Genomic DNA, 21,754 nt, shown 5'->3' on the forward strand with positions numbered 1-21,754 from the left:
ATAGGAAAAAAGGACCAATAACCCAATAGAAAACTAGGCAAAGATTATGAACAGTTAACAGAAAAGGCAACACAGATAGCACTTAAACATTAAATGTTTAATTTAAAAAATATAAATTATATAGTAAGATAAATATAAATTACCACCTCAAAGGGGTCTTTTTTTCACTGAGATTAGTCAGTGATTGTACAGTAATGATGGGAGGTAAATTCGTTCTAGTCTGTGGAGGAAATGTGGCCATATCTGAAAGTATTACAATGCATTTATTTATCTTCAGCCCCAAAAATCTACACCTAAGAATTTATTTTTTAGTTATGCTATTTATGCACACATGTGAAACCATATAAGGGCGATACTTTTCATTACAGTATTATTTGTAAAAGCAAAAGTTTGAACAATCTATGGTACATCACACAATGGAACACTGCATCTGTAAAAAAAAAAAAAAAAAAAGAGCTCTATGTACTACTATTGAATGGTCTCTTAAGAAAAGTGTGCTGGTACTTGATAACAATTTATTAAAAGCCAGATGCATTTGTGTAAAAAGGGAGATAGATAGACTTATTTACTTGTGTATGAATTAAGCAATTATTAATCTATATATAAAAATGGGTAATATTGATTGCCTCTGGGGTAAAAGACTGAGAGGGACCGAGTAGGGCTGGGATGTAGACTTTTCACTGTGTCTATGCTTGTACCTCTTGAATTTCGAATCTTGTCTCTCCTTAAAAAATTTTTTAATCTACATTTTAAAATAATTCAGTATGTGAAAAATTTTTGTTTTGTATGCACAGTTCTAATATTGTTAATTCAAGTGTCTTTTTAAGTATTGATTGGCTTTATTTTTTTAGGCAATTGCCTGTTCATATACTTTGCTTCTTTTTTTTTTTCTTTTTTTGTTTGTTTGAAGGAGTTTCTTTGCAAATCAAGAAAATTACTCCTTTGTCATAAATATCACAGAAACTTTGTTCCGGTTTATCTTTTGAGTTTGTTTATGCCACTTTTTGCCACCTGGCAATTTTATATTTGCACAATTATCATCTCTTCCTCCTTCTTTCCTTTCCTTTTTATTTTCTGAGGGGGCGGAAATGACTTTTCCAGTGTGATCTCTGAGAAGATTGACTATAGATTTAAAGTATGCAATTATTAATGCCGTTTAGTGAGTTGGAAAATAGCCAGGTGCTTATAAGTTCTTTGAAGATAGTAGTTAAGATGGGAACAAACTCACTTTTAGCAAGAGGTAACTTAGAGGTCCTGGGTAAGGGGAAAGAAACTTGGATAGGGTAGGGCAGGCATTTTTGGTGGGTCTCTGATGAGCCTCTCCTCTCTCCACTCACAGCTGAGCTCCCGCGGTCTTCAGCAGTAAGGCTGGCCTCCCTGCGAGACCTGCCTGCCCAGCTCCTGGAGGTGTATCAGCAGGGCTTCTCACTGGCGGCCCTGCATCCTTTCGTGCAGCCAACCCACGAGCAGGAGAAGACACCCCTTGAGCACATCTTCAGGGCCATCCTGATCAAGAAAACCGAAAGGTAAGGCCTCCAAGGGTAGATGGTTAGCATCGCGAGGTGGCTAATGTATGTTCACATGGCTTCTGCTCTCTGACAGGTAAGGCAAAACATTAGACAACAAGAGAGAAGTTACATAGTGCCCTGTGACTGTCCAAGCCCAACTGCAGAAGTAAAGAGTTTCATTTTACATCCTTTCTCTCCTTTAATTTATTAGATTAAACTTAGCTAGGAAAATATTTCCTCTGAACAGGTATACTTTCAGAATGATGCAACTAGTTAAAGTATAATACTATAATCTGGAAAGCATGGCTAGAAAACACACCAAGTTTTTAAAGGCTACATACAAACTTAATGTCTTTCCCCAAACTCTAGAAATACTTTACCATTTGAGCCCACCATAAGTTCTGTCAATCACTTGGAAGGAAAAGCAAAACCTACTTGAACCAAGTGCTGAAATTGATTTGGTCTTGATTTTTATTTTCAAGGCTTTGAGGATGTTTTTCAGTATAGCTTGCCCAATTGAATGCTTAATCTTATGTTTTCAGTGGGTCTAATTAGGAAAAGAGAGGTGGTGGTTGGTTTCTCAAAAGGAGCAATAAATATTAATTTTAAAGAATTTTTTTTAAACAATGAAGGTGGGATAGAAAACACAGTATGCTTTCACTGCTTTTGTAAAAATAAATATTGAAATAAAGTCTGGCAGAGGAAATCAGATCTGTCTTTTGGCCAACTATTATGGGAGAAATGACAACACGGGCCACATATTAAAAAGAGAGAAAGTGCAGAGTGACTGCTTCTTTTTCTGTCTTTTTAGAAGTTGCTTTGCTCAGTGGACAGACTTTGGGCTAGTGAGCTCAGGAGCGACAGCTGGGAGGCAGGAAGCTGTGTGACTAAGATGGGTTCCTCTTTTTGGAAAGCAGATTTCTTCATTTCTTCATGGCTGATTGAGCTCTGGGGCTCTTGGTCCAGGTCAACATGCATTAGAATTTGAAGCGAAAGGTGGCATGCACCTTTGCTAATGTCCAGAATTACCGTGGTATTTGTAGAGTGAAACTATTTTTAACATCTGCCTTTTTAGCATATTGGTTTCTTTATGTCTATTGGCTGTGGATCAATACCTGGGTCAATCACAAGGGGAAATTGTTCTGGGAGCCTTAGTGGTTTCAGGTTTCACGGCCACATGAGACTGTAGGTCACATTTATTGAGTGTTCACTGTGTGCCAGGCTTTATGAGTATCGTTTCATTCTCATAATCAGCCTATGAAGTAGATTCCATTTTTATTTCTATTTTAAAGGTAAAGAAGCTGAGGCCCAGATGTTGAGTTATTTGTCAAGGCCGCACAAGATCGTGTCAAGAAGATCTCTGACTTGATCCCAGGCAGACTAACTCCCTAACTACACCTCAACACTGGTGTGAAGCACCTGCTGTGCTTCTGTACCCATGATTCCGTGGGCAATCCCTTTATGACAAGAAGTTGAGGAGGGTATCTTTGATTTTTAGATGAGGTAGCAGTTTCATTACTCCTCCGTTTTACTACTCAGTGGTCTTCAAATCAAAAAGAATTTCGGAAAGAGAAATAAAACTGACATACCATGTGCCTTTCAATTTACATAAGGCATTCACTGGGCTCCAGTATTTCTATCCCTTCGGTTATTCCATTGGCCTTGATATTTAGATAGGAGAAGTTCACTTTGGTCAGGCCACAGAAGTATCTCTCAGTGTAATTCCACTATAGGAGGTCATGTTAGCACAGGACTTACCATGAAGTCAGCACATTAGAAATGAACTTGACTCTAAGTGTAAAGATGTCTTTTTTTTTTTTTTTGCTATGGAATAGCTCTTCTCAAGCATTCTATGAATTTCCTAGAGATAGTGTTCAAGTGCAGAATCTGAATTCAGCAGCTCTAGGGTGGGCCTTGTGACTCTGCATTTCCAACATGTGCCCAGATGATGCCCATGCTGCTGGTCCATGGACCACACTTGGAGTAGCAAGGGCATGAAGGACCCAAATAATTCTTATCTGGATTCATGCTTGACACTCACAAACACTACTGGGGATTACCATGTCACTCCGAGGGAAAATTTTGATCACCTGGAAAGGTGATAAAGAACATAGGGCACCTAGTGAAGAGGGCCCGTGTTCTAGGCTGCACTTGGCTACTAGTAAGTGGTGTAGGGCGGGGCACATCAATAGATTTTTCTAGCACTAAATGATTTTCAAGGTCTAAACCAACTCTAAATTATCTGACTGGATGAGGTGGGTGAGGAAAGTCCTTTTCAGGAGTAAGAACAACCACTTTTGGGACTAGTCCATTAAATCCAGAAGTGGAGCTGGGGTATTCATTAGGGCAGGCCATGAGCTAATGAGCTTACTTTCTAGAAAAGAAAAATGAATCAAGCTGTTAAGAAATGAGACAGTGGTATGCAGGAGAGTTTTCAAAAAAGAGAAGATGGCATTCTCCTTGGGTTTGAGTTCGCTCTAGTCTAGAGTGCCTGAACTACCTGCCTGCCTGGATGACTTTAATGATGACTCTAATTCCTTAATAAACAGATTATAGAGAAAGAAATCCCTTGGATAACTTTGTGCTGCATCTTTGAAACTGACCCACCTTTTAAGAAAATTGCAAATGGCAATTCACCATTCTCATGGCAAGTATGACCAAAGAAATTTACTCCACTTCCATTTCCCATTAATATTGGGTGGGAGGAGTGGTAAGCAGTCATTATACAATGTAATTTTATTTTATTTTTTAATTTAAACTTTAGTTTATTATTATTTTCAAGTATACAGCACATTGGTTAGACATTTATATAGTTTGCAAAACAATCCCCCTAATTGCTCTTTCTCTCCTCTGGCTCTCCATCTAGCTATTACATTAATGCTAACTGCATTCCCTATGCCATGCTCCCCATCCCCATGACCATCTATCAACTACGAATTTGTACTTCTTTAATCCTTCACTCTATTTTCCCAGCTCTGCCAACCTCCTTCCTCTCTGGCTACCACCAGATTGTCCTCTATATTTGTGAGTCTGTTTTTGATTAGTTCTTTTTGTTCCTTAGATTCCACATATAAGTAAAATCCTATGGTATTTGTCTTTGTCTGATTTATTTCACTCAGCTTAATAACCTCTGGGTCCATCCATGTCATTGCAAATGGTAGGATTTCATTTTTTAATGACTGAGTAATATTCCATTGTATATATGAACCATAACTTCTTTATCCAGTTGTCTGTCGGTGGGCATTTAGGTTGCTTCTGTGTCTTGGCTGTTGTAAATTGTGCTGCTATGAACATAGGGGTGCATAGATCTTTACAAATTATTGCTTTGTTTTTCTTTGGATAAATACTCAGAAGTACAATTGCTGGGACAAAAGATATATCCATTTTTAATCTTTTGAGAAACCTCCAGACTGTTTTCCATAGTGACTATCCCAATCTGCATTTCTACCAACAATATATGAGAGTTCCCTTTTCTCCACACCCTCTCCAACATTTGTTGTTCTTTGATTTATTGATGATAGCCTTTCTGACAGGCATCAGGTGATATTGCATTGTAGTTTTAATTTGCATTTCTCTGATGATTATTGACCTTGAGCATCTTTTCATATGTCTATGGTCATCTTTATTTTCTCTTTGGGAAAATATCTGTTCAGGTCTTCTGCCCATTTTTTAATTGGATTGTTTTTTTGTTGTTGAGTTGTATGAGTGCTTTATATTTTTGGATGTTAACCTCTTATCAGATGTATCATAAGTGAATATCTTCCATTCAGTCTGTTCGTCTGTTGTCTTTTTGTTTTATTGATGGTTTCCTTTGCTGTACAAAAACTTTTTAGTTTGATGTAGTCCCATTTATTTATTTTTTCTTTTCTTTCCCTTGCCCGAGGAGATATGTCCGAATGTAATTTTAAAGAACAGACATTTTCTCTTCTAGTAAATGCAATAACCATGTGTTTTTGCATCATGAGGAAAAAACCCCACGCTATCGAAAATAAACAAACAGAAAAACACAGCAGAAGCTTTTTTTGTCAGGGGAGAGTTTAAGTAGTAAAAACAAAGCAAAAGAAATCTTATGTGATTAATATTTAATACAGACAGTTGAGACGATATTTTTCACAGTCTACCAGAGTGTTGACAGCCATAGATACTATTAAATGAAATAATTTCGCTCTCCAAGAGGAAATAACTGGTATTTTATATTTTCTAAGTAGACCACATTGAAAGAGCTGTAGATAAATGTTCTAGAGTACTATCAGTCCAGATCAAGTTCATTAGCAAAAATCACCATGGGATGACTACTTGAAACTTGGATATTAACTTTAATATGTTCAAAAGGTGAACATAAGTTTTTAGTAAGTAACCAGACTTCAGGGTCTGCAATAAGACCAAGGAAAGGAACAGAACCATACAAGCTTACATTCATTCATTTGCAAATGCTTATTAAGCTTATGTCCTTTGTAAGATACATGCTAGGAGCTATACTTAGTGGGAAGTTAGAAGGTGCAGGTGCAAGGGTCACCTGGGCATGGAGTCTGCTTTCCAGGTACCTACAGTTTCACTGAGAAAATAAGATGTGTACCTCATGCAAAGGGAGTTTGGAAAAAAGAGAAGTCACCTTCTGCTATAAACACAATACAGTGTTTTCTAGTGGCGTGTGGGTAATTTGGAAGCATCATTTACAGTCTAACTGGATTATTAATGAGTCATTCCCAAAGCTCTGTGCAGTAACATTCCTCTGAGCCCTCTCTCACTTTGACAAGTTTCACTTACATCCATGAAAAATTACCTGATCTTTTCTTTTGGAAATTCTGATAACTGCTATTTCATTTTAAGATGGCAGGCCAAATCACATATCTGACTATAAATTGTTCTTAATCCTGAGTGTGTTGAATTTAAAGTCAGTTACTTTGAAAACTGACTCAAGAATGAATAGCCAAATGAGATACTTAGTGAAAGAGGGTTTGTACTTCCTTCTCTCTAGTCTTTCTTTGGAACATTTAGTGATTTTTACAGACAATATAGTTAGTTAGTTGCATTCACTCTGAATTCTAAATATAGTTAAGTTGTCCTTCATTTTTTTCGGGCAGTTTTCCTAAGGAGCGAGTTGCCAAAGACCTCCAAACTTGATGGCTAAGTGGAGTCAGTTATTAAAATGTCAGTTCTGAAGTTTCATGAGTGTGGGTTTAATTCTAGGTTGGATCTAGGGCTGTAGACTAAGTACAAAAATGCATTGTGCCACTCCATTTTTCAGCTATAGAATTGTCATTCATGCAAAGAGCTAGTTCAGGGTGTCAGTGATGTGTTCTTCATCACTAATGGGTTGAAGCCATTTGGCTCCAGGTTCCCTGGAATGATGCCTTATATGGTACAAGGGACCAGTACACTCATCAGGTGCCTTTGGGCCTAGGGGCAGGGGGCAGGGCACACAGAGGAACTGCAGGTAATGCACGGGTAGGATTCTGAAGCCCTGGGTAGGAGGTGGAAAATGCATATAATCAAAACTGCCCTTGAAGATTTCTTTAATTGCTCATGAAATGTAACACTGTAGCATCTCTCTACCTGACTAATGCATGTTTTCCTTCAAGACTACATCAGATTGGTGTTTCCAACAGTGAGACTCATGGGGAAGTAAGTTGGTTCTGGTTTATAGCGGGTGTTCATTAGAATCACACCTAGGGTGCTGAGATGCTTGCACCTAGTGAGGTGTGTGTGGGAGCTGAGATTGAAGAAACAGGATCTCCACGCCTTCTGTCTCACATCCATTCTGGGGCACATCTGCCTGCTGAGTAGAATAACTGGCACCGTTTTAAGTGGTAAACGTTCTTCCCTTTCAGTTAGATTTTTCTAAGATAAACATGTGTGATGTAGCTTCACTATGCAAAGATGACTCGAAAGAGCTCCCAGCTCTCAAGAAACTTATCTACTAGGGGGATGTAAAGTATATATGCAAATTATGTGAATGTCCAGCTTAATTTGTGGGTCTTGGTTTTCACTTCTCACCTGGAATTTGTTAATGAGGGGTGCTCTAGAGAAGGAGGCTCAAGGTACCCATTTACTAAGGGTCTAGAACGATGGGTGGATTTGAATAGGGACAGAGATAGTGAGAAGGGTCTCCCAGGCAGAGACTGGCCTAGGGGAGTCTGGAGCCTGGAGCTGGGAAAGTGAGCCACGGATGATGTGGGGAGACTAGAGCATGAGGTCCAGAGGGAATCAGGGAGAAGAGGCACGAGAAGCATGGGGGTCTTTATCAGGTGGTCTCTGATGTTGGACTAAGGAGTTTGAAGTCAGTGAAGAACCAATGCAATATTTATGTATGGTTTTGCTTTGTTTTAGAGGAACAACCATTAGAGGTGCTAAGTTTTCAAACACTTAAGAAGGGAAGAAAATGGAAGTTGAGAAAACATGGTGATAATTATAGTGAGAGATGATCAGTAATGAAAGTAGTTTGTAGTAAGAAGCTAAAGAAAAGATAAATGTGAGATGTGTTCAATAAGTGGAAATATCGGATTTAATGTTTAGCTGGAAATGGACAGCATGGAAGAAGAGGAAGAATCAAAATATGAGTGAGCTTTGATTCCTAGTGTCTCAGAGGATTAACTAGAAGAGGGAGGGGTTGGGGCTGGGGAAGGGGATGTGTCTGGATGGGGCTTTCCCAGAAGTAGATGATGAGAAGAGGAACATGAAGATGAGGAAAGGGAGAAAGCCATCAAGGGTGCGTCCACCGCAGGAGGAGCGCAAATGAGGTCAGTTTGGTGGGATCCTGTTTGTGGCAGTTGCTGGCAACAAGATGTCCACTGAGAGGTGTCCAGGAGCCGAGAGAGAAGTCTAAGCTGGGTGAGGCTATGGTGAGCCCATGAGGAGAGGCCAACTCCATTGTCGCTCAACTGAGCCCAGGCTGCCGTGGTCCTTGTTTTCTGTACCAGATGCCTCCGGCAATGCTCAGAGGAGATGCAGTGGCTTGCCAAGAGGAGAGCTGTGCTAAGCGAGTTGCCCTGTTCCAGACTGACCATATGCTTTGAGTCTGAGAAGTTTTTCCTCTCAGCGCGCATCGGCAAGCTGTGTCTCAAATACTGTGAGCAGCACAGATTGCTGCATGAGTCAGCTCTGGCCACCCAGTGTCAAGCGATGCGGAGAGAGAAACAATTCTTTTGGCTTTTTGCTGCTTTATTTCCAAGAAAGCAAATCTCAGAGAGTGCTCAGCTTTACTCTTTGTCTCCCCTCTTGGGTCCAGAAATCTGAAATCCTGAAGACTCTGCCTTTATTCTCAGATAGGGTTTGTAAACTCAGGGGCCTGCGGGAACCAGCCTTCTTGAGTGGAGACTCTTGAATATTGGAGAGCCAATGCCTAACTCTGCCCCATTGTTGCCAAGTATTGCCAAATCTTGTACTTTTTTCAAGAAAAGCCAAAAATCTGGATTTTTGAATATGAAAACTTCTCTTTTTTAACTCTAATCTCACTTTATAAAAATAACATTGCGTAGCCCCCAACCCACCCACTGGCTGCCAACTTGCAATCTTAAAGATTTCAGATGTTCTCATGCTTGTTTCGGTGGGGTTAATCATCCACCCTTTGAGCTGCCTACTCTCCCTTTTATACACAGTACTCATCATACTTCTCAGATGCTTTCGTTATTGCTTTTTTATATCTGCTCACCTTCCCTCCCTCTTGCTAAATCTTCTTTCATCTTTGGATTCCCGTTACTTACTTAGAGTGTCAGGTGCTGAATAGGTGTTGCTTGACAGAATTTTCCTGAATTGAGTGGAATAAAACCATGCCCTGAAATTTTGCTACCATCCTTCATTAAAGGACCATAAATTCATGGCAAGATAGATCTGTCTTTGGTTTACATATTTACCAGTACCAGCAGTGCATCCTGATAATGCAGACACACAGCATAGAACAATGTAGTGAAATAGCATCGCACACACACACACACACACACACACACACACACACACACATACACACCCACTCCAGAAGATTCTTTCATTGCTCAAATAACAGTGATTTGCCACAGGTATGTTATTTTTCACTGTTTTTTTTTCTTTTTAAAAAACATCCAAAGGATGGCCTTCAAAGAAAAGGAAATCGTCGTGGACCTTAAGTGGAGTACAAATGCATTACATTGCCTACTTTATAGCCCACAAGGTAACATGAACATTTTCTTTGGCATTTGAAAAGGGCAAAATTGGGAAAGTACAAAATTATCTTGGAACTAAAAAGAAAATCCTTTCAAAAATTATAGTTGAAAGTGTCCTCTTTAAGTGGCCTTGTGTCTCTTTATGTCTAATTTCTACCAATTACTTTGACTCTTGGGAGAATCATAAGGCTTCTGGAAAGAGGTTTCATAATTAAATGAAATACACAGGGGATGGTAGCGCCTACCGGGGTGTGCCCTAGAAAATGCTCACACATGAGGCTGGGGTTCAGCCCTAGAGCATGCTGATTGTTGGAATCACACACGGAGAAGAAAACTAACGCTAGGCTTAGCAGTGATTGACGTGTGTTGCTGTGGTGGAGAAACCAGAGCAGCTGGTTTATTCCCAGGAAGCAGAAATCAAGGAAGGTGGATTCAAAGTTCTTTTCTTAAATCAGAGCAGAGAATACAAAAGTGTTATTTAGCACGGAGGTCATTATTTTGGATTTGGATATAAGAAAGGCCCCCACTGTTTGCTTGCAGCTGCCCCTTGTTGCTGGCATGGTATCATCTTTCATCAGTTTTCTCAAGCTTCCCTGAGCTGTTGGGAGAACTTGATTAGCTCTCTAGGGCTGCCACGTTACCCCCCACGGAGCTGTCCAGCATCACCGAAGACTACCTTAATGTATTCCTCCTATTTTCCCATTTCACATGGAGCGACACCCTTTTCTGCTGTGTTGAAGTTTCAAGATTCCCTGTCAATTATTGTGTTTGCACTTTCCAATCTAATATGCCAGCATAAAGCCACCTTCTCTTGAGGGAGAGTTTGTGCCAATCCATACCCCTAAATGGCTCGCCTGGTTATTCATAGTCTCTCCTTCCAGGGCATCAGCTTTTATCCCAATGGAGAGAATAAGAGAGATGTGCATTGTTTTAGTGAAAGCTCATTTTTCCCACTTCGTAGCTGTCCTTGGTTGCCTGTGTCTTTCCCCACATTTTATTATTTATTTATTTTGTCTCCTCAGAGAGGGAATTAGTAAACTAGTGATTGCCAGTCTTCCTCCAGAAGTAGTTTGGAATGGCAGAGGACAGTGAGCAGGTACCCAAAACACAGAAGCAAAAGCACTAAATTTCTTTGAAATTTTCTATTGATCTTAAAACTTATGCAAATACTACAGTAGCATGAAGTGTCTGTATTTGTTTTAAAATAAAATAAATAAAAGCTCCCTCTCCCTCCTACATGTAAACACAATCTTAAAAAAAATATGGACTCTCGAGGCATTGCAGGTGGACTAGAGGGCCACTTACTATTTTGAGAGCCATATGCAAACAATGTAGGTAATTTAGTTGCAAATAGTTTTACTAAAGTGTTAGATTTTTGTATTTATATGCCTATCCCATATTAAATTTAGGAACTCAGATGGTCTTACTTTAAATTTTCCTGGCAAAATCTTTTTTGTCTTTTCTTTGTCAATCAAAGGTAACTTAGATTGTGTGTGTGTTTTCAAGCTGAGAAAGATATAATGGGCATTATCAGTGATGAGTCCTTGAAAAGACTAGTACTAATCGAATTTTACATTTTTAGCTATGAATGCAGCAGCAGGTGAGAAATAACTTTCAGATCCATCTTAAGTACATTATTAGTGATTTCAATGTCTTAAGATTTTGATATAATGATCATCTCTATAATCTAGCTGTTTTCTGTAATTTTTAAGTGGTGGAAAGATAGAACCATTTTACAAAGAGATAGATGCTATAAATATGATTTAGTGGAGTACATCATTTCATTTGCCTCTTATTCATCAACCATGAGTTAGAACTTAAAATGGCTACAAAGACTTGAAAAACTAAATTACTAACTCGTATTCATACAACACCTGTTTTCTGAGGGTCTGAGAGCAATTTTGCTTCATTCCTGTATGTGTTAAGTGTTGTAATTTATTCTCACTATGTCCTCTCAATGGTTATTTTTGTTGTTAATATTTGTTGAAAACATTATTATGCATTCAGCAGAGGTTTTACACTTATTCTATTTTGTAACTGAAAAGTCTGTTATCTTCCCTTATACCCTTCCTCCTCCCATTTTATATCCTAGGAAAATTAGGTTGAAGAAGTTATTAATGACTTCTCAGTGAAGTGTGGGGTGAGTAAGTGGGAATGTGTGGTATAGATATGGGGCTTAGGTTCCATCCTGAGGCTCACTTTTCTTATGCAGAACATTTGTTTATATATTTGCAGCCACTTCCTAATATAATTTATCATTTATGCTAATAGTCAGAATAGCTGCCATTTATTTATTTCTGTGGTTGGCCAGAGTCCTTGCTCAATACTTCATGATATACATTCTTTACTCCCAAAAGCCATGATGAAGAAAATAAGCTTCAGTGGCGACTTATCCAGAGTCACACTTTTGGTGAATGGAGGAGCCAGTATTCACATTGGGATTTGTCTGCTTCGAACACTGTTCCTTTTTATCTTTTAACCACTAGAGTTAGGATAGGATTTCTAATCTACATAGTTTCTCAACTGTCGACATTTTGGGCCAGATAAGTCTTTGTGTGGGAGAATGTTCTGTGCATTGTAGGATGTATAGCAGCATTCCTGACTTCTACCCACTAGATTTCAAGCAAACATCCCCTTTCCCCACCTCTGCAGTTATGACAATCAGAAATGTCCCCAGACATTACCAGATGTCCCCTGACAGAAAATACCACCCCCAGTTGAGAACCACTGGGTTAGAGTTGGGGTATGAGATAGGGAGTCTAACTTTATCTTCTTCCAGATTATCTCCTTTGCCAACAGCAATTTATTACATTAAATTAACTGCCACTGAATCAAATTCCACTTTTATTCCAAGTTGGATTTATATATATACCATAATCTATTCCTGATTCTTGTCGTTCCTTTAATCTATTTATTGATTTTTGTGCTAATATCATGCTATTTTGTTTACAATAAAATTTTAGTATGTATTATTATCTGGTAGAGCACTATTCTTCTTTTTCAGGATCTTGGCAACTTTTGCACATTGAGTTTTTCATACAAAGTCTAAAGTAATTTTCTTCAGTACCCAGCAAACCCTGTTGAAATCATAATTATATTTACATACTAATTCGAGAAGAATTTCCAACATGTGTTTTCAAGAATATAGAATTCGATGTTATTGGAAGTAAATTTTTATTTCAGAGCTCTGTGATCATTCTGAAAATTCTATGTACTGTCTACCAAAGTGGAGTAGTCATACCCATGTTGAAGGAGAACAGAGGTATCTATGTATATTTATGTATATTGAAAAATTAGGAAAGAAATTACACATGTGGTTAGGGTGTCATTTGTACATCTTCCCCCATCATTTTCAGCATTTTCCCCATAATACCAGACCTTTACCAACAGAAGTGATGAATGAGGAAGGGAAAATCAGAAAGGGCAGTGACCCTTCGATGGGTTAGCTATTTACCTTCTTCCTACTTCAGAACTCCCCTGGTGGACTCTAGTTAGGTGCTTTATATAAAGATTCACTAGGATTTGTTTACTTGGCTATTTTTTTCCTCACGCATTTCTTAAGCTTTACTAATATTAGAGGATACTTTTGACTCCAGCAGCCTCATTTATTTATTTATTTATTTATTTTAGATTTGGTTCATTTTGCAAAGAGGTCTGAAATTGTCTGAAATCTTTTCTCCATTGTTCTGAAAATGTATTTGGAAAGCAGCAGTTTATTCCCCTTCCCCTTGCCCCTACCCCAACCCACTAACAGTTTGCAGAGACAAGAAATACCTAAAATCTCTCTCCCATCCATCTGCTCCCTCTACAAAAATCTTAGTTCAGCTCCTGTTTCTGCTCTCCTAAAATATTCTTCCCCTCTCCCTGTATCATACACAATGCCACTTGCTTAATCTTCCTGAAATCTGTATTTTAGTATCTTCTTTTGTCTAAGACCATCCATGACTCTCCTTTATCTGAAAGTGAAGTCCATCCCATCTTGTAGCGACACACACCCATTCTTTCTTTCCAACTTCATTTCTTACTTTTCTGCTCTAGCTACTGCAGAGCCTCAATCTCAGATACATCTTAACAGTGAATTCGTCCATATATACACTAGGATCATGTTAACTGATGCAGCTGAACTAAAAGCAACCTGCATGCACCTTTATGTGTCTTTTACCAAACTGACCTATTTATTATTTACATCGTATAACTCATGCTTTTTTATAGACTAATTCCTTTTCTTGGCGCCCAGAAAGTCCTTTTATCCACTATGTCTATTGGATCCATTTTATCCATCACTAATTTCCACACAGCTTCAAGGACTCAGTTTATATGGTCTTTCTTTTTAAAAATTTTTTCTGATTCCTGACAATGAAAATAACTGAACTCTTCATAGCACTTTTGTTTATATAAAATTTATATTTCCTTAGACTACAAGTTTCTTAAGGGCAGGATCTAACTCAATGCCTTATATGTAGCCAGCGGTCAAGAAAATGATGAAAAGAAGAATGAACAAATAAATGTTTTTATTGTCATTAGTTTTATATAAGCTGATGAAACTAGAAAGTCTTCTTTTTCTTTCAATCACAGATCTTTTTCAGATCTATGAGTGATTTCTCTCCCTACTATTCCTTAAGAAAAAAAGAAAGCCTTTCTGGTATTGCTTTGGGGAACATATCTTAAAATTTCTGTTTTCCCAGAGATAGAGAATTTGTTTCTGTAATTTAGTAATATTTTTTTTCTAGTTGGAAAAGTGCCTACTAATCTAAGTTTGTGTTTGTTACTATTTCTTTCTGATTATTCCTATGGAACAAAAATAGCCTTATTGATAAACTGCACATTCTCTGTCCTTTCTTTTCATAACTCAAGTTCGAACTGTGCTTAGTGTCCTGGGAAAAAGAAGATGTTTAAACTGATGGTCTTTGAAGCTATCTAAGGGATTTATGAGTTGAAGTGAGATCTGTTACATGTTTATTTTTTAAAAGTAGTGTTATGATTTTTTTTCTCATGCTTATTATTGAAAAGTGTAGCTTATAACAATTTTTCAACAGGCATTTGTTTTTTAGTAGCCTGATTTCAGGCCATGAGACCAAAATGGACATTCAGTTTACTGCTTGGCATTTTTTCAGAATAATTTAAAGATTAACCCTTTTGCCTGCAATAATTTTAAATATTAAAGCAGTCATAAGCATTACAGCCTTTGCTTGCAGACATGTTCCTGGCTTAGTAAATGGTATGTCCCAGCCACCATGACTGCAGACAAGGGCTGTGAAAAGGTACTGACCATGGTCTGGCTGGATTACAGAAGCACCAAAGAGAAGAATCTCCTGAGTCATTACAGGGAATGAAATGTCCAGGTTGGGTTTATGGGCGAGTTTTTCTGATTACGATACAATTATATAATCTGTTCACTCTTATCTTTTCTCTGGCACCCAGCCTCCCACGACTCACATTGGAGATTTGTGTATATAACCCAGAGATCAGGGACTGGTGGCTAAGAGGTCAAATTTAATCCCAAACATGTTGGTTTACATAACATTAAACATTGGAACCAAAATTTGATAGCTACGGCTGCCATCAAAACACAATTTAATGATTAAAAAAAAAAAAATAGAAAGATTTGGTAACACTGGCCTGGAATTCTTAGTAATGGCTGAGATATAAACCACCCAGTTTATCATGGATTCTGCTACTCCTGTTGTCTCCCCAGTACCTCAGTGATATGGGCACTTGTCATTTAACATCACTCTTGCACTGTGACCTCCTCACGGTGGAAACAAGTTCCTCTGCGGCTGCATAGCTCTCAGGAATGGGACTGTGAAAGGGCACCAGACAGAACTCTGTGTTTGAAAATAGGAGGGAAAATATTTCTTGGTGCACATGAAGACCATTCCTACATCTTTCATTGAGAATAACATGTCTAGATTATGTGTTTTGGTAAAAACAAACAAACAAACAAACACCTCTTTCACTCATTATTTGTTGACCTTCAAGTTGGCATCACCTTGGTTTGACCTTCTGACCGGTTGGCTGGGGAATGGCCACACGACTCTTGGCAGATGTAATAGTTGTAATGAGTGAGGATGTCTGGGTACAGCTCTGAATTTACATCTAGTTTTTGTTACAGTTGATGTTTGTATACAAGTAATCAGGTCAATGTGACACAAAATAGGTGGTCCTTATTACGGTCTTAAACAACTCTGGCATCTGTGGACCGTTATGTTGACATCTGAGGTGCTTTAGCATGTGGGCTCTTTGTTCTCCTACTCTACACTTGGGAAAGGTTTTTGCGGTTGCTCAGTGTCTAAAACTACTTTCATGTGTTTGTTTGACAAGCATTTATTTAAATTTTTTACTTGTTAACATTCATTTTTGGCCCAAGTCCTATTTATAAAGCATCCAAGAAGCAAAGACTGTTTGGGGTGATGAAAACGTTCTGGAAATGGATAGTGATGATAGATGCACAACATTGTGAATCTACTTAATGACACCGAATTGTATGCTTAGAAATGCTTAAAACAGTAAACATTATGTATATTTTACCATGCCAAAAAAGAAAAATGAAAATAAGTTGGAAGTACTTTGAGTTTTTCTGACCCAAAGAGGCATAGATAAAGGTCTCTATCACATTTCTTTTATCTCTGATTCTTTTTCTTGGATATTTGTCTTCTTCTGAGCATATGGGAGTCTGCATATTGGTCTCTACAAATCATTTTTTCTGTATCTTCTCTTTTCCATGACTTGTTTTGTTATCCCCCAAGGAAAATCAGAGTGGTGGTTACAACATACCCTCCCTGGGTAGTGCTTCTCCACTCTGAGTGCACCTGGGAGTTTCCAAAGTCCCTTTGCCCAGGCCATACCTTATGTCAATGATATCAGAATTTGTGAGAGCCCTCCAAGTGATCTCAAGGTTGAATGCAGCCAGGACTGAGAATGCCCACCTTGTGGAAAACCCTGTCGGATTTAGAGCCCGAGGTTTGCTTGTTGGATCGTTCCAGTGCCTAAAGTTGGGGCATATCAAAGGAGATTCTTTTTTTCTCTCTCAGACCTAGTTATTTCAGTCATTGTCCTCATGTGATTTGAGGGGTCTCATATGATAAGTATAATCAGGAAAAGGTATAGGTGTAATTTAGGACTCGGAGAATAAATATTACAGAATCAAACACACAAATCCCCAAAGAATATGATGGCTTTCCTTCTTTCTTTTCTTAAACTAATTTCTACTGAGGGATAATTTTAGATTTAGCATAAAAGTTACAAAGAAATTACAGAGAATTTCCATATACCCTTCACCAAGTTTCCCCTATCGTTAATATTTCACATTTGCCGTGGTACCTTTGTCAAAACTAAGAAATTAACATTGGTTCATTACTATTAACCAAATTATGGTTTTTATTTGCATTTCATCAGTTTTTCTATTAATGTTCTCTTTCAGTTCCAGGATGCAAAACAGGGCACCACACTGCATCAATTGTCATGTTATGATGGCTTTTTAAAACTTAGCTGGGCTGCAATGTCTCAGCTGCTTCTCCAGTGTCTTAAACAGTCAGAACCACTATGTGTTTTGGTCTTGTTAACACTACATTTTGTCTTACTCATTCCTGGCTCTCAGGACATCGCATCTCTGTTCAGTGATGTCCTTTTACTCCCTCTTCCTTGCAGAAAATCCCTTTGGAATCGCTGAAAGTAAACTCCTCTCGGCTCTCCAGTGCTGTGTGCAAGAGAGGGCCACAAGATACGACACGAGTCAGAGCTCTTTTCAGTTAATTTTTCCCCAGGCTGTTTCTGAGAAATGACCCAGCAGCACGACGATGATTTTTTTTTTTTTTTTCAAAGAGCCAAACTATTCTGAATCTAGACCAACAGATTAATTCGACAGTCGGCCCATTTAACAGGATAATATATTAAGTGTAAACAGATTTCTTCATACCTATTTTCATAGGGTGAATTAAATCCAGTTTTCCTCTTGGGATTTCAAAAGGATAAATAAGTTTAAGAGAAGATTGTGAGTTTGCTAATTGAAACGTTTGACAAGAGGGCTCATCCCCGCCTCCCGGACATGCTCCCTAGATTGAAGTTCCAGGACAGCATGTCTTCGTGGTTTTCTTCCTCCCTCCCAGCTTGCTCCTTCTTGGTCTCCTTTGCTGCCTCCTCCTCTTTTCTCCCCAGCCTCTTCATGGTCCCAAAGCTCAGTCCTTGACTATTCTCTCTCTACATGAATTGAGATCTCATCTAGTCTCATTACTTTAAATACCATCTAGAAGCCGATGGCTCCCAAATTTACATCTCCAGCCCCATCTCCTGAAGTAAAGATCTGCCAGACATCTCTGCTTGGATGTCTGATCGATATGTCAAATTCAGCACATCTGAAACTGAATTATTGACCTTTCTCCCAGGCCTGTGCCACCCACAGCCTTCCCCATCATGGTTGTGGCAACTTCATTCATTCTCCTAGCTGCTGAGGCAGAAACCCTCAGAGCTTTCCTCACCTGCTTTCTTCCTTTCACGCCCCACAACCTGTCCATAAGGAAGTCTTAAAGGTTTTACCTTGAAGTGTATCCGGAATCCAGCACTTCTCACCGCCGTTACACTGCCACCAACCCACTCTGTACCGCCATCATCTCCCACCAGGACCATTGAGTTAGTCTCTTAACAGTCTCCTTACAGCCAGATGGATCCTTCTAAAGTAAATCAGGTTATGTCACTTCTCCGTGCAACACTGTCCCCTGTCATTCTGAGTAAAAGCCACTGTCTTCATGGCGGCCTGCAGGGTCTGCAGTATCTCAATCCCAATGGCTCCCTGACTTGTCCCTTCTTCCTCTCCTCTGTCCTTTGTTCCCTGAACTCCAACCACAAGGCCTCTTTGCATGACCTCAGTTTAGGGCCTTTGCATTAGCTCTTCCTTCTGCCTGAAAGATCTTGTCCTGCGTACAAGCACGGCCAACTCCCTGACCTCCTACAGATCTCTATTCCAAACGTCTGTGAGTTAGTGAGGCTGTACTAATCACACTTTTTTATTTTTATTTTTTATTATGGTGACATTGGTTAACAAAATCCAGTAAGTTTCAATTGTACGATTCAAAAGTAAGTCATGTGTATTTTACATTGTACGTTCACCTCCCGTAGTTAGATGTCTTTCTGTCACTGCATATTTGACCCCTTTTACCCCATCTACCTCCCCCCACCTGGTAACCCCTATGCCCTCCTGATTCTCCTTACCTTGCTCTGTTTCTTCTTCTTTATTCTCTTACCACCATTGAAAATATTCTGTTGTGTGCCCATGTGTGTGCCTCCACTAGATTGTAAGTTCCTTGAGGGCAGAGATTTTGTCTCTTCAGTCTATTGGTATAAGTCTGTGCATAGTGTCTGGCACAGAGTAGCAGTGTGGTTAGTATTTGTTTGGGAAGGGAGCTTTCCGTGCTTTTGTCTTGTTTATTCCTATAATGATGCTAAGAGATAACTGTTTAACAGTGAAAGAAATCAAGGCGCAGAAAGTTTTAATAAGTTCTCCAAAGGCACACAGCTGGTAAATACCCACCTCTACTTAGCTATAGAACCTGTAGCCTCGAACTAATAAATTTAGAGAGAATTGTGGAGTGTGGGACGGAGGGAGACAGGAAGCATGTTTCATCATTAGCAACGCTCTTCTCAGAGTGTCTGCATCTAACCTCGGAGAATTCGGTGTTTAATCCAGATAAGGAAGGCTTTGGCTGGTAGTTAACACTACAGTTCCAGAAGTGGAAGCCATCTGAGCTTCAGTCCAGGGGAAGTTTGGTGGTTTCCCATATTTTTTTCCAGGATGACACAAAGACATGGCCTTTGAGGAAACATCAGTGGTGTTTCCTCTCTCCCACAGGAGAGTAGTGGATGCCTGCTCAGCTGAGAATTTCAGCTTCATGCTTCTTCCTTAGTCACTTGATTAACTGCAGAACATCTATTCTCTCATGTTGTAATCCCTCAAAGGGCCAGGCCGTGGTCCCTGCTGCCACTTTCAAGAGGATGTCTACTTCTCTGAGCCAGGGTTCCCTCGCTCTCGGGGATGCAGAGCACTCTTGCCGGTCAACGGCTGCTCTCAGGTGTCTGACTGGATCTTGTGAGCCTGGGCCTAGATCTGGCCACCAACGAGAGGCCCATTCTGAGCATGAGGCTGCCATGTCTTCCTCCTCAGCAACCATTGTTAGTTTTCGATGCTCTGTAATAAATTACCACAAACTTAGAGTCTCAAAACACAACATACATTTACTATCTCAGTTTCTGTCATTTATCTGAGGTTAGGGGGTTGGGGTTCTCTGCTTCAGGTGCCATCAGGCTGATTCTAGGTGCTGGCTGGGCCTGCAGTTTCATCAGAGGCTTTACTGGGAAGAGAGATGCTGCCGTGCTCCTTCAGGTTGTTGGTGGAATTCGCCTCCCTGTGGTTGGAGTATTGAGATTCCTGTTTCTGGCTGACCCTGGGCCAGGGGCTGCCTGCAGTTCCCTGCCACGTGCCCTCTCACAACATGGCAGCTTACCTCTTCACAGCCAGCAAGGGGAGCGTCCAGCTCCAGTCTGCGATGACAGCGTCTTATAGTGTAACGCAAACACAGAAGTGACATCCTGCCCTCTTTGCCATGTCCTGTTGATTGGAAACACATCGCAGGTCCTACCCCCACTCAAGAGGAGGGACTGTACAAAGGCATGAATGCCAGGGGGTAGAGATCGTTGGGTGTCACCTTAGGGCATGGTCACCACAGGACCCATATTTGCTACCACCCCCGCAAAGCCGAGGAATCCAGAAACTCCCTGTGGCAGCCCTTCAGGCAATCTTTGCTTGTGGATTTACTGTTGTTTTTCACAGGATTAGTGGCAGGTGGAGGGTTTCTATGCCTGTACACCCAGCTCTGACCAGCACTGCTGACTTCAAGGCTTGGGCAGCCAGCGTCTGTCCTCAGGAGATTCAGGGGTCTTTGCCGCCTCCTCTCCCTTCAACCATTCTTCATCGTTACAATCTTTTCATTTCAAATTGTGAATCCTTTAATTCCTAAAGGCAAGGGGAGACTTATTAGTTGCTCCTCTATTCCCCCAATATGCATTAGATTTACTTTCCCAATAGACCATAGGCTGAGATGTGATTTTTCATGTTTCATCTTGAAAATTTGTAATTATGCTGATTTTTGTTGATCTTTTGTACTTCTTTCAGTTCAGATGTACCTAAATTCATTATCTGTCTAAATGAACCAGAGCTGCCTCTCTTCTTATAGAACTTCTCATTCCAGAACCAAAGGTAGGAGTTATTAGATCCTGTACTCAAGGCAATTCTACTAATGTGGGCTGCGAGGTGCTTAAAGACAGACTCTTCTTCCCTCCGTTCATTTTATGGGTGTTCTACTGAGTAAATACAGTGTTAACTTATTTTAAATTATTACTGTTTTTCAATCTCACCATTTAAAATTTCAGCGGGTATTTATAAGTAACCTTATTCAGTCCGACATCACTCTCCTTTGTGACAGAGCAGCCAGGTTTTCACATCTGAGAATTCTATTCCTCCCACGCCTCTTTGCTGTTTGAGACCTCACACAAAATATGACAGTGTGTCATGACCAAGTCTTCTCTTTGAAAAGTTTGGAATCTTCTGCCTTAGTTCCTGTTAGTATGTCAGGAGGAACAGTTGCTAGATCCTGTACTAAAGATGATTCTTTACTAATGTGGGCACAGGATGAGCGTGTAGGGGGAGAATGAGAACATGGATCTAGTCTCTGAAAAAGTTTTAAGGGGAGAAGCATGGGGCGCAGAATTGGTTTATTCTTTTGGAATTAGTTTATCCCAGTTTGACCAGTTTGGAATCTGTTTATTCTTTTGCATTTCAAAGTCCTGTGCCTTAATCTCCACCCCTGAAAAGATACGTTAGAAGGAAAAATAAAATCAAAATATGCCATTGACATTTGCCTACCCAATCACAGTTGCACACCTGGGGAAAACCAAATCTCTCTTTAATATTTTCACTTTCGAATTTTGTGTAAATCATTCCCAGGTGGCTAAGGGTAGCATAAATTGCTTTGCATGATATGGAAAAATCTTAGAAAATCATTTAAAAATATTATAGCAAGAAATGCTTTGAGAAACTGTCTGTCTGTTTGTTTGTTTGTT

The 21,754-nt window shown here is 39.6% G+C and overlaps 1 protein-coding gene across 1 annotated transcript in view; it reads left to right on the forward strand.

The window, feature by feature from the left end:
- RFTN1 (raftlin, lipid raft linker 1) overlaps positions 1–21,754 on the forward strand; it is a 185,477-nt gene that overhangs the window by 75,507 nt on the left and 88,216 nt on the right. Inside the window, exon 3 of the mRNA XM_039837049.1 lies at positions 1,340–1,526. Coding sequence (XP_039692983.1) covers positions 1,340–1,526 — 187 coding nt within the window. The remainder of the gene's footprint in view (positions 1–1,339; positions 1,527–21,754) is intronic.

Source organism: Pteropus medius, unplaced genomic scaffold (assembly GCF_902729225.1).
Source record: "Pteropus medius unplaced genomic scaffold, Ma_sr-lr_union100, whole genome shotgun sequence".
NCBI lineage: Eukaryota > Metazoa > Chordata > Mammalia > Chiroptera > Pteropodidae > Pteropus > Pteropus medius.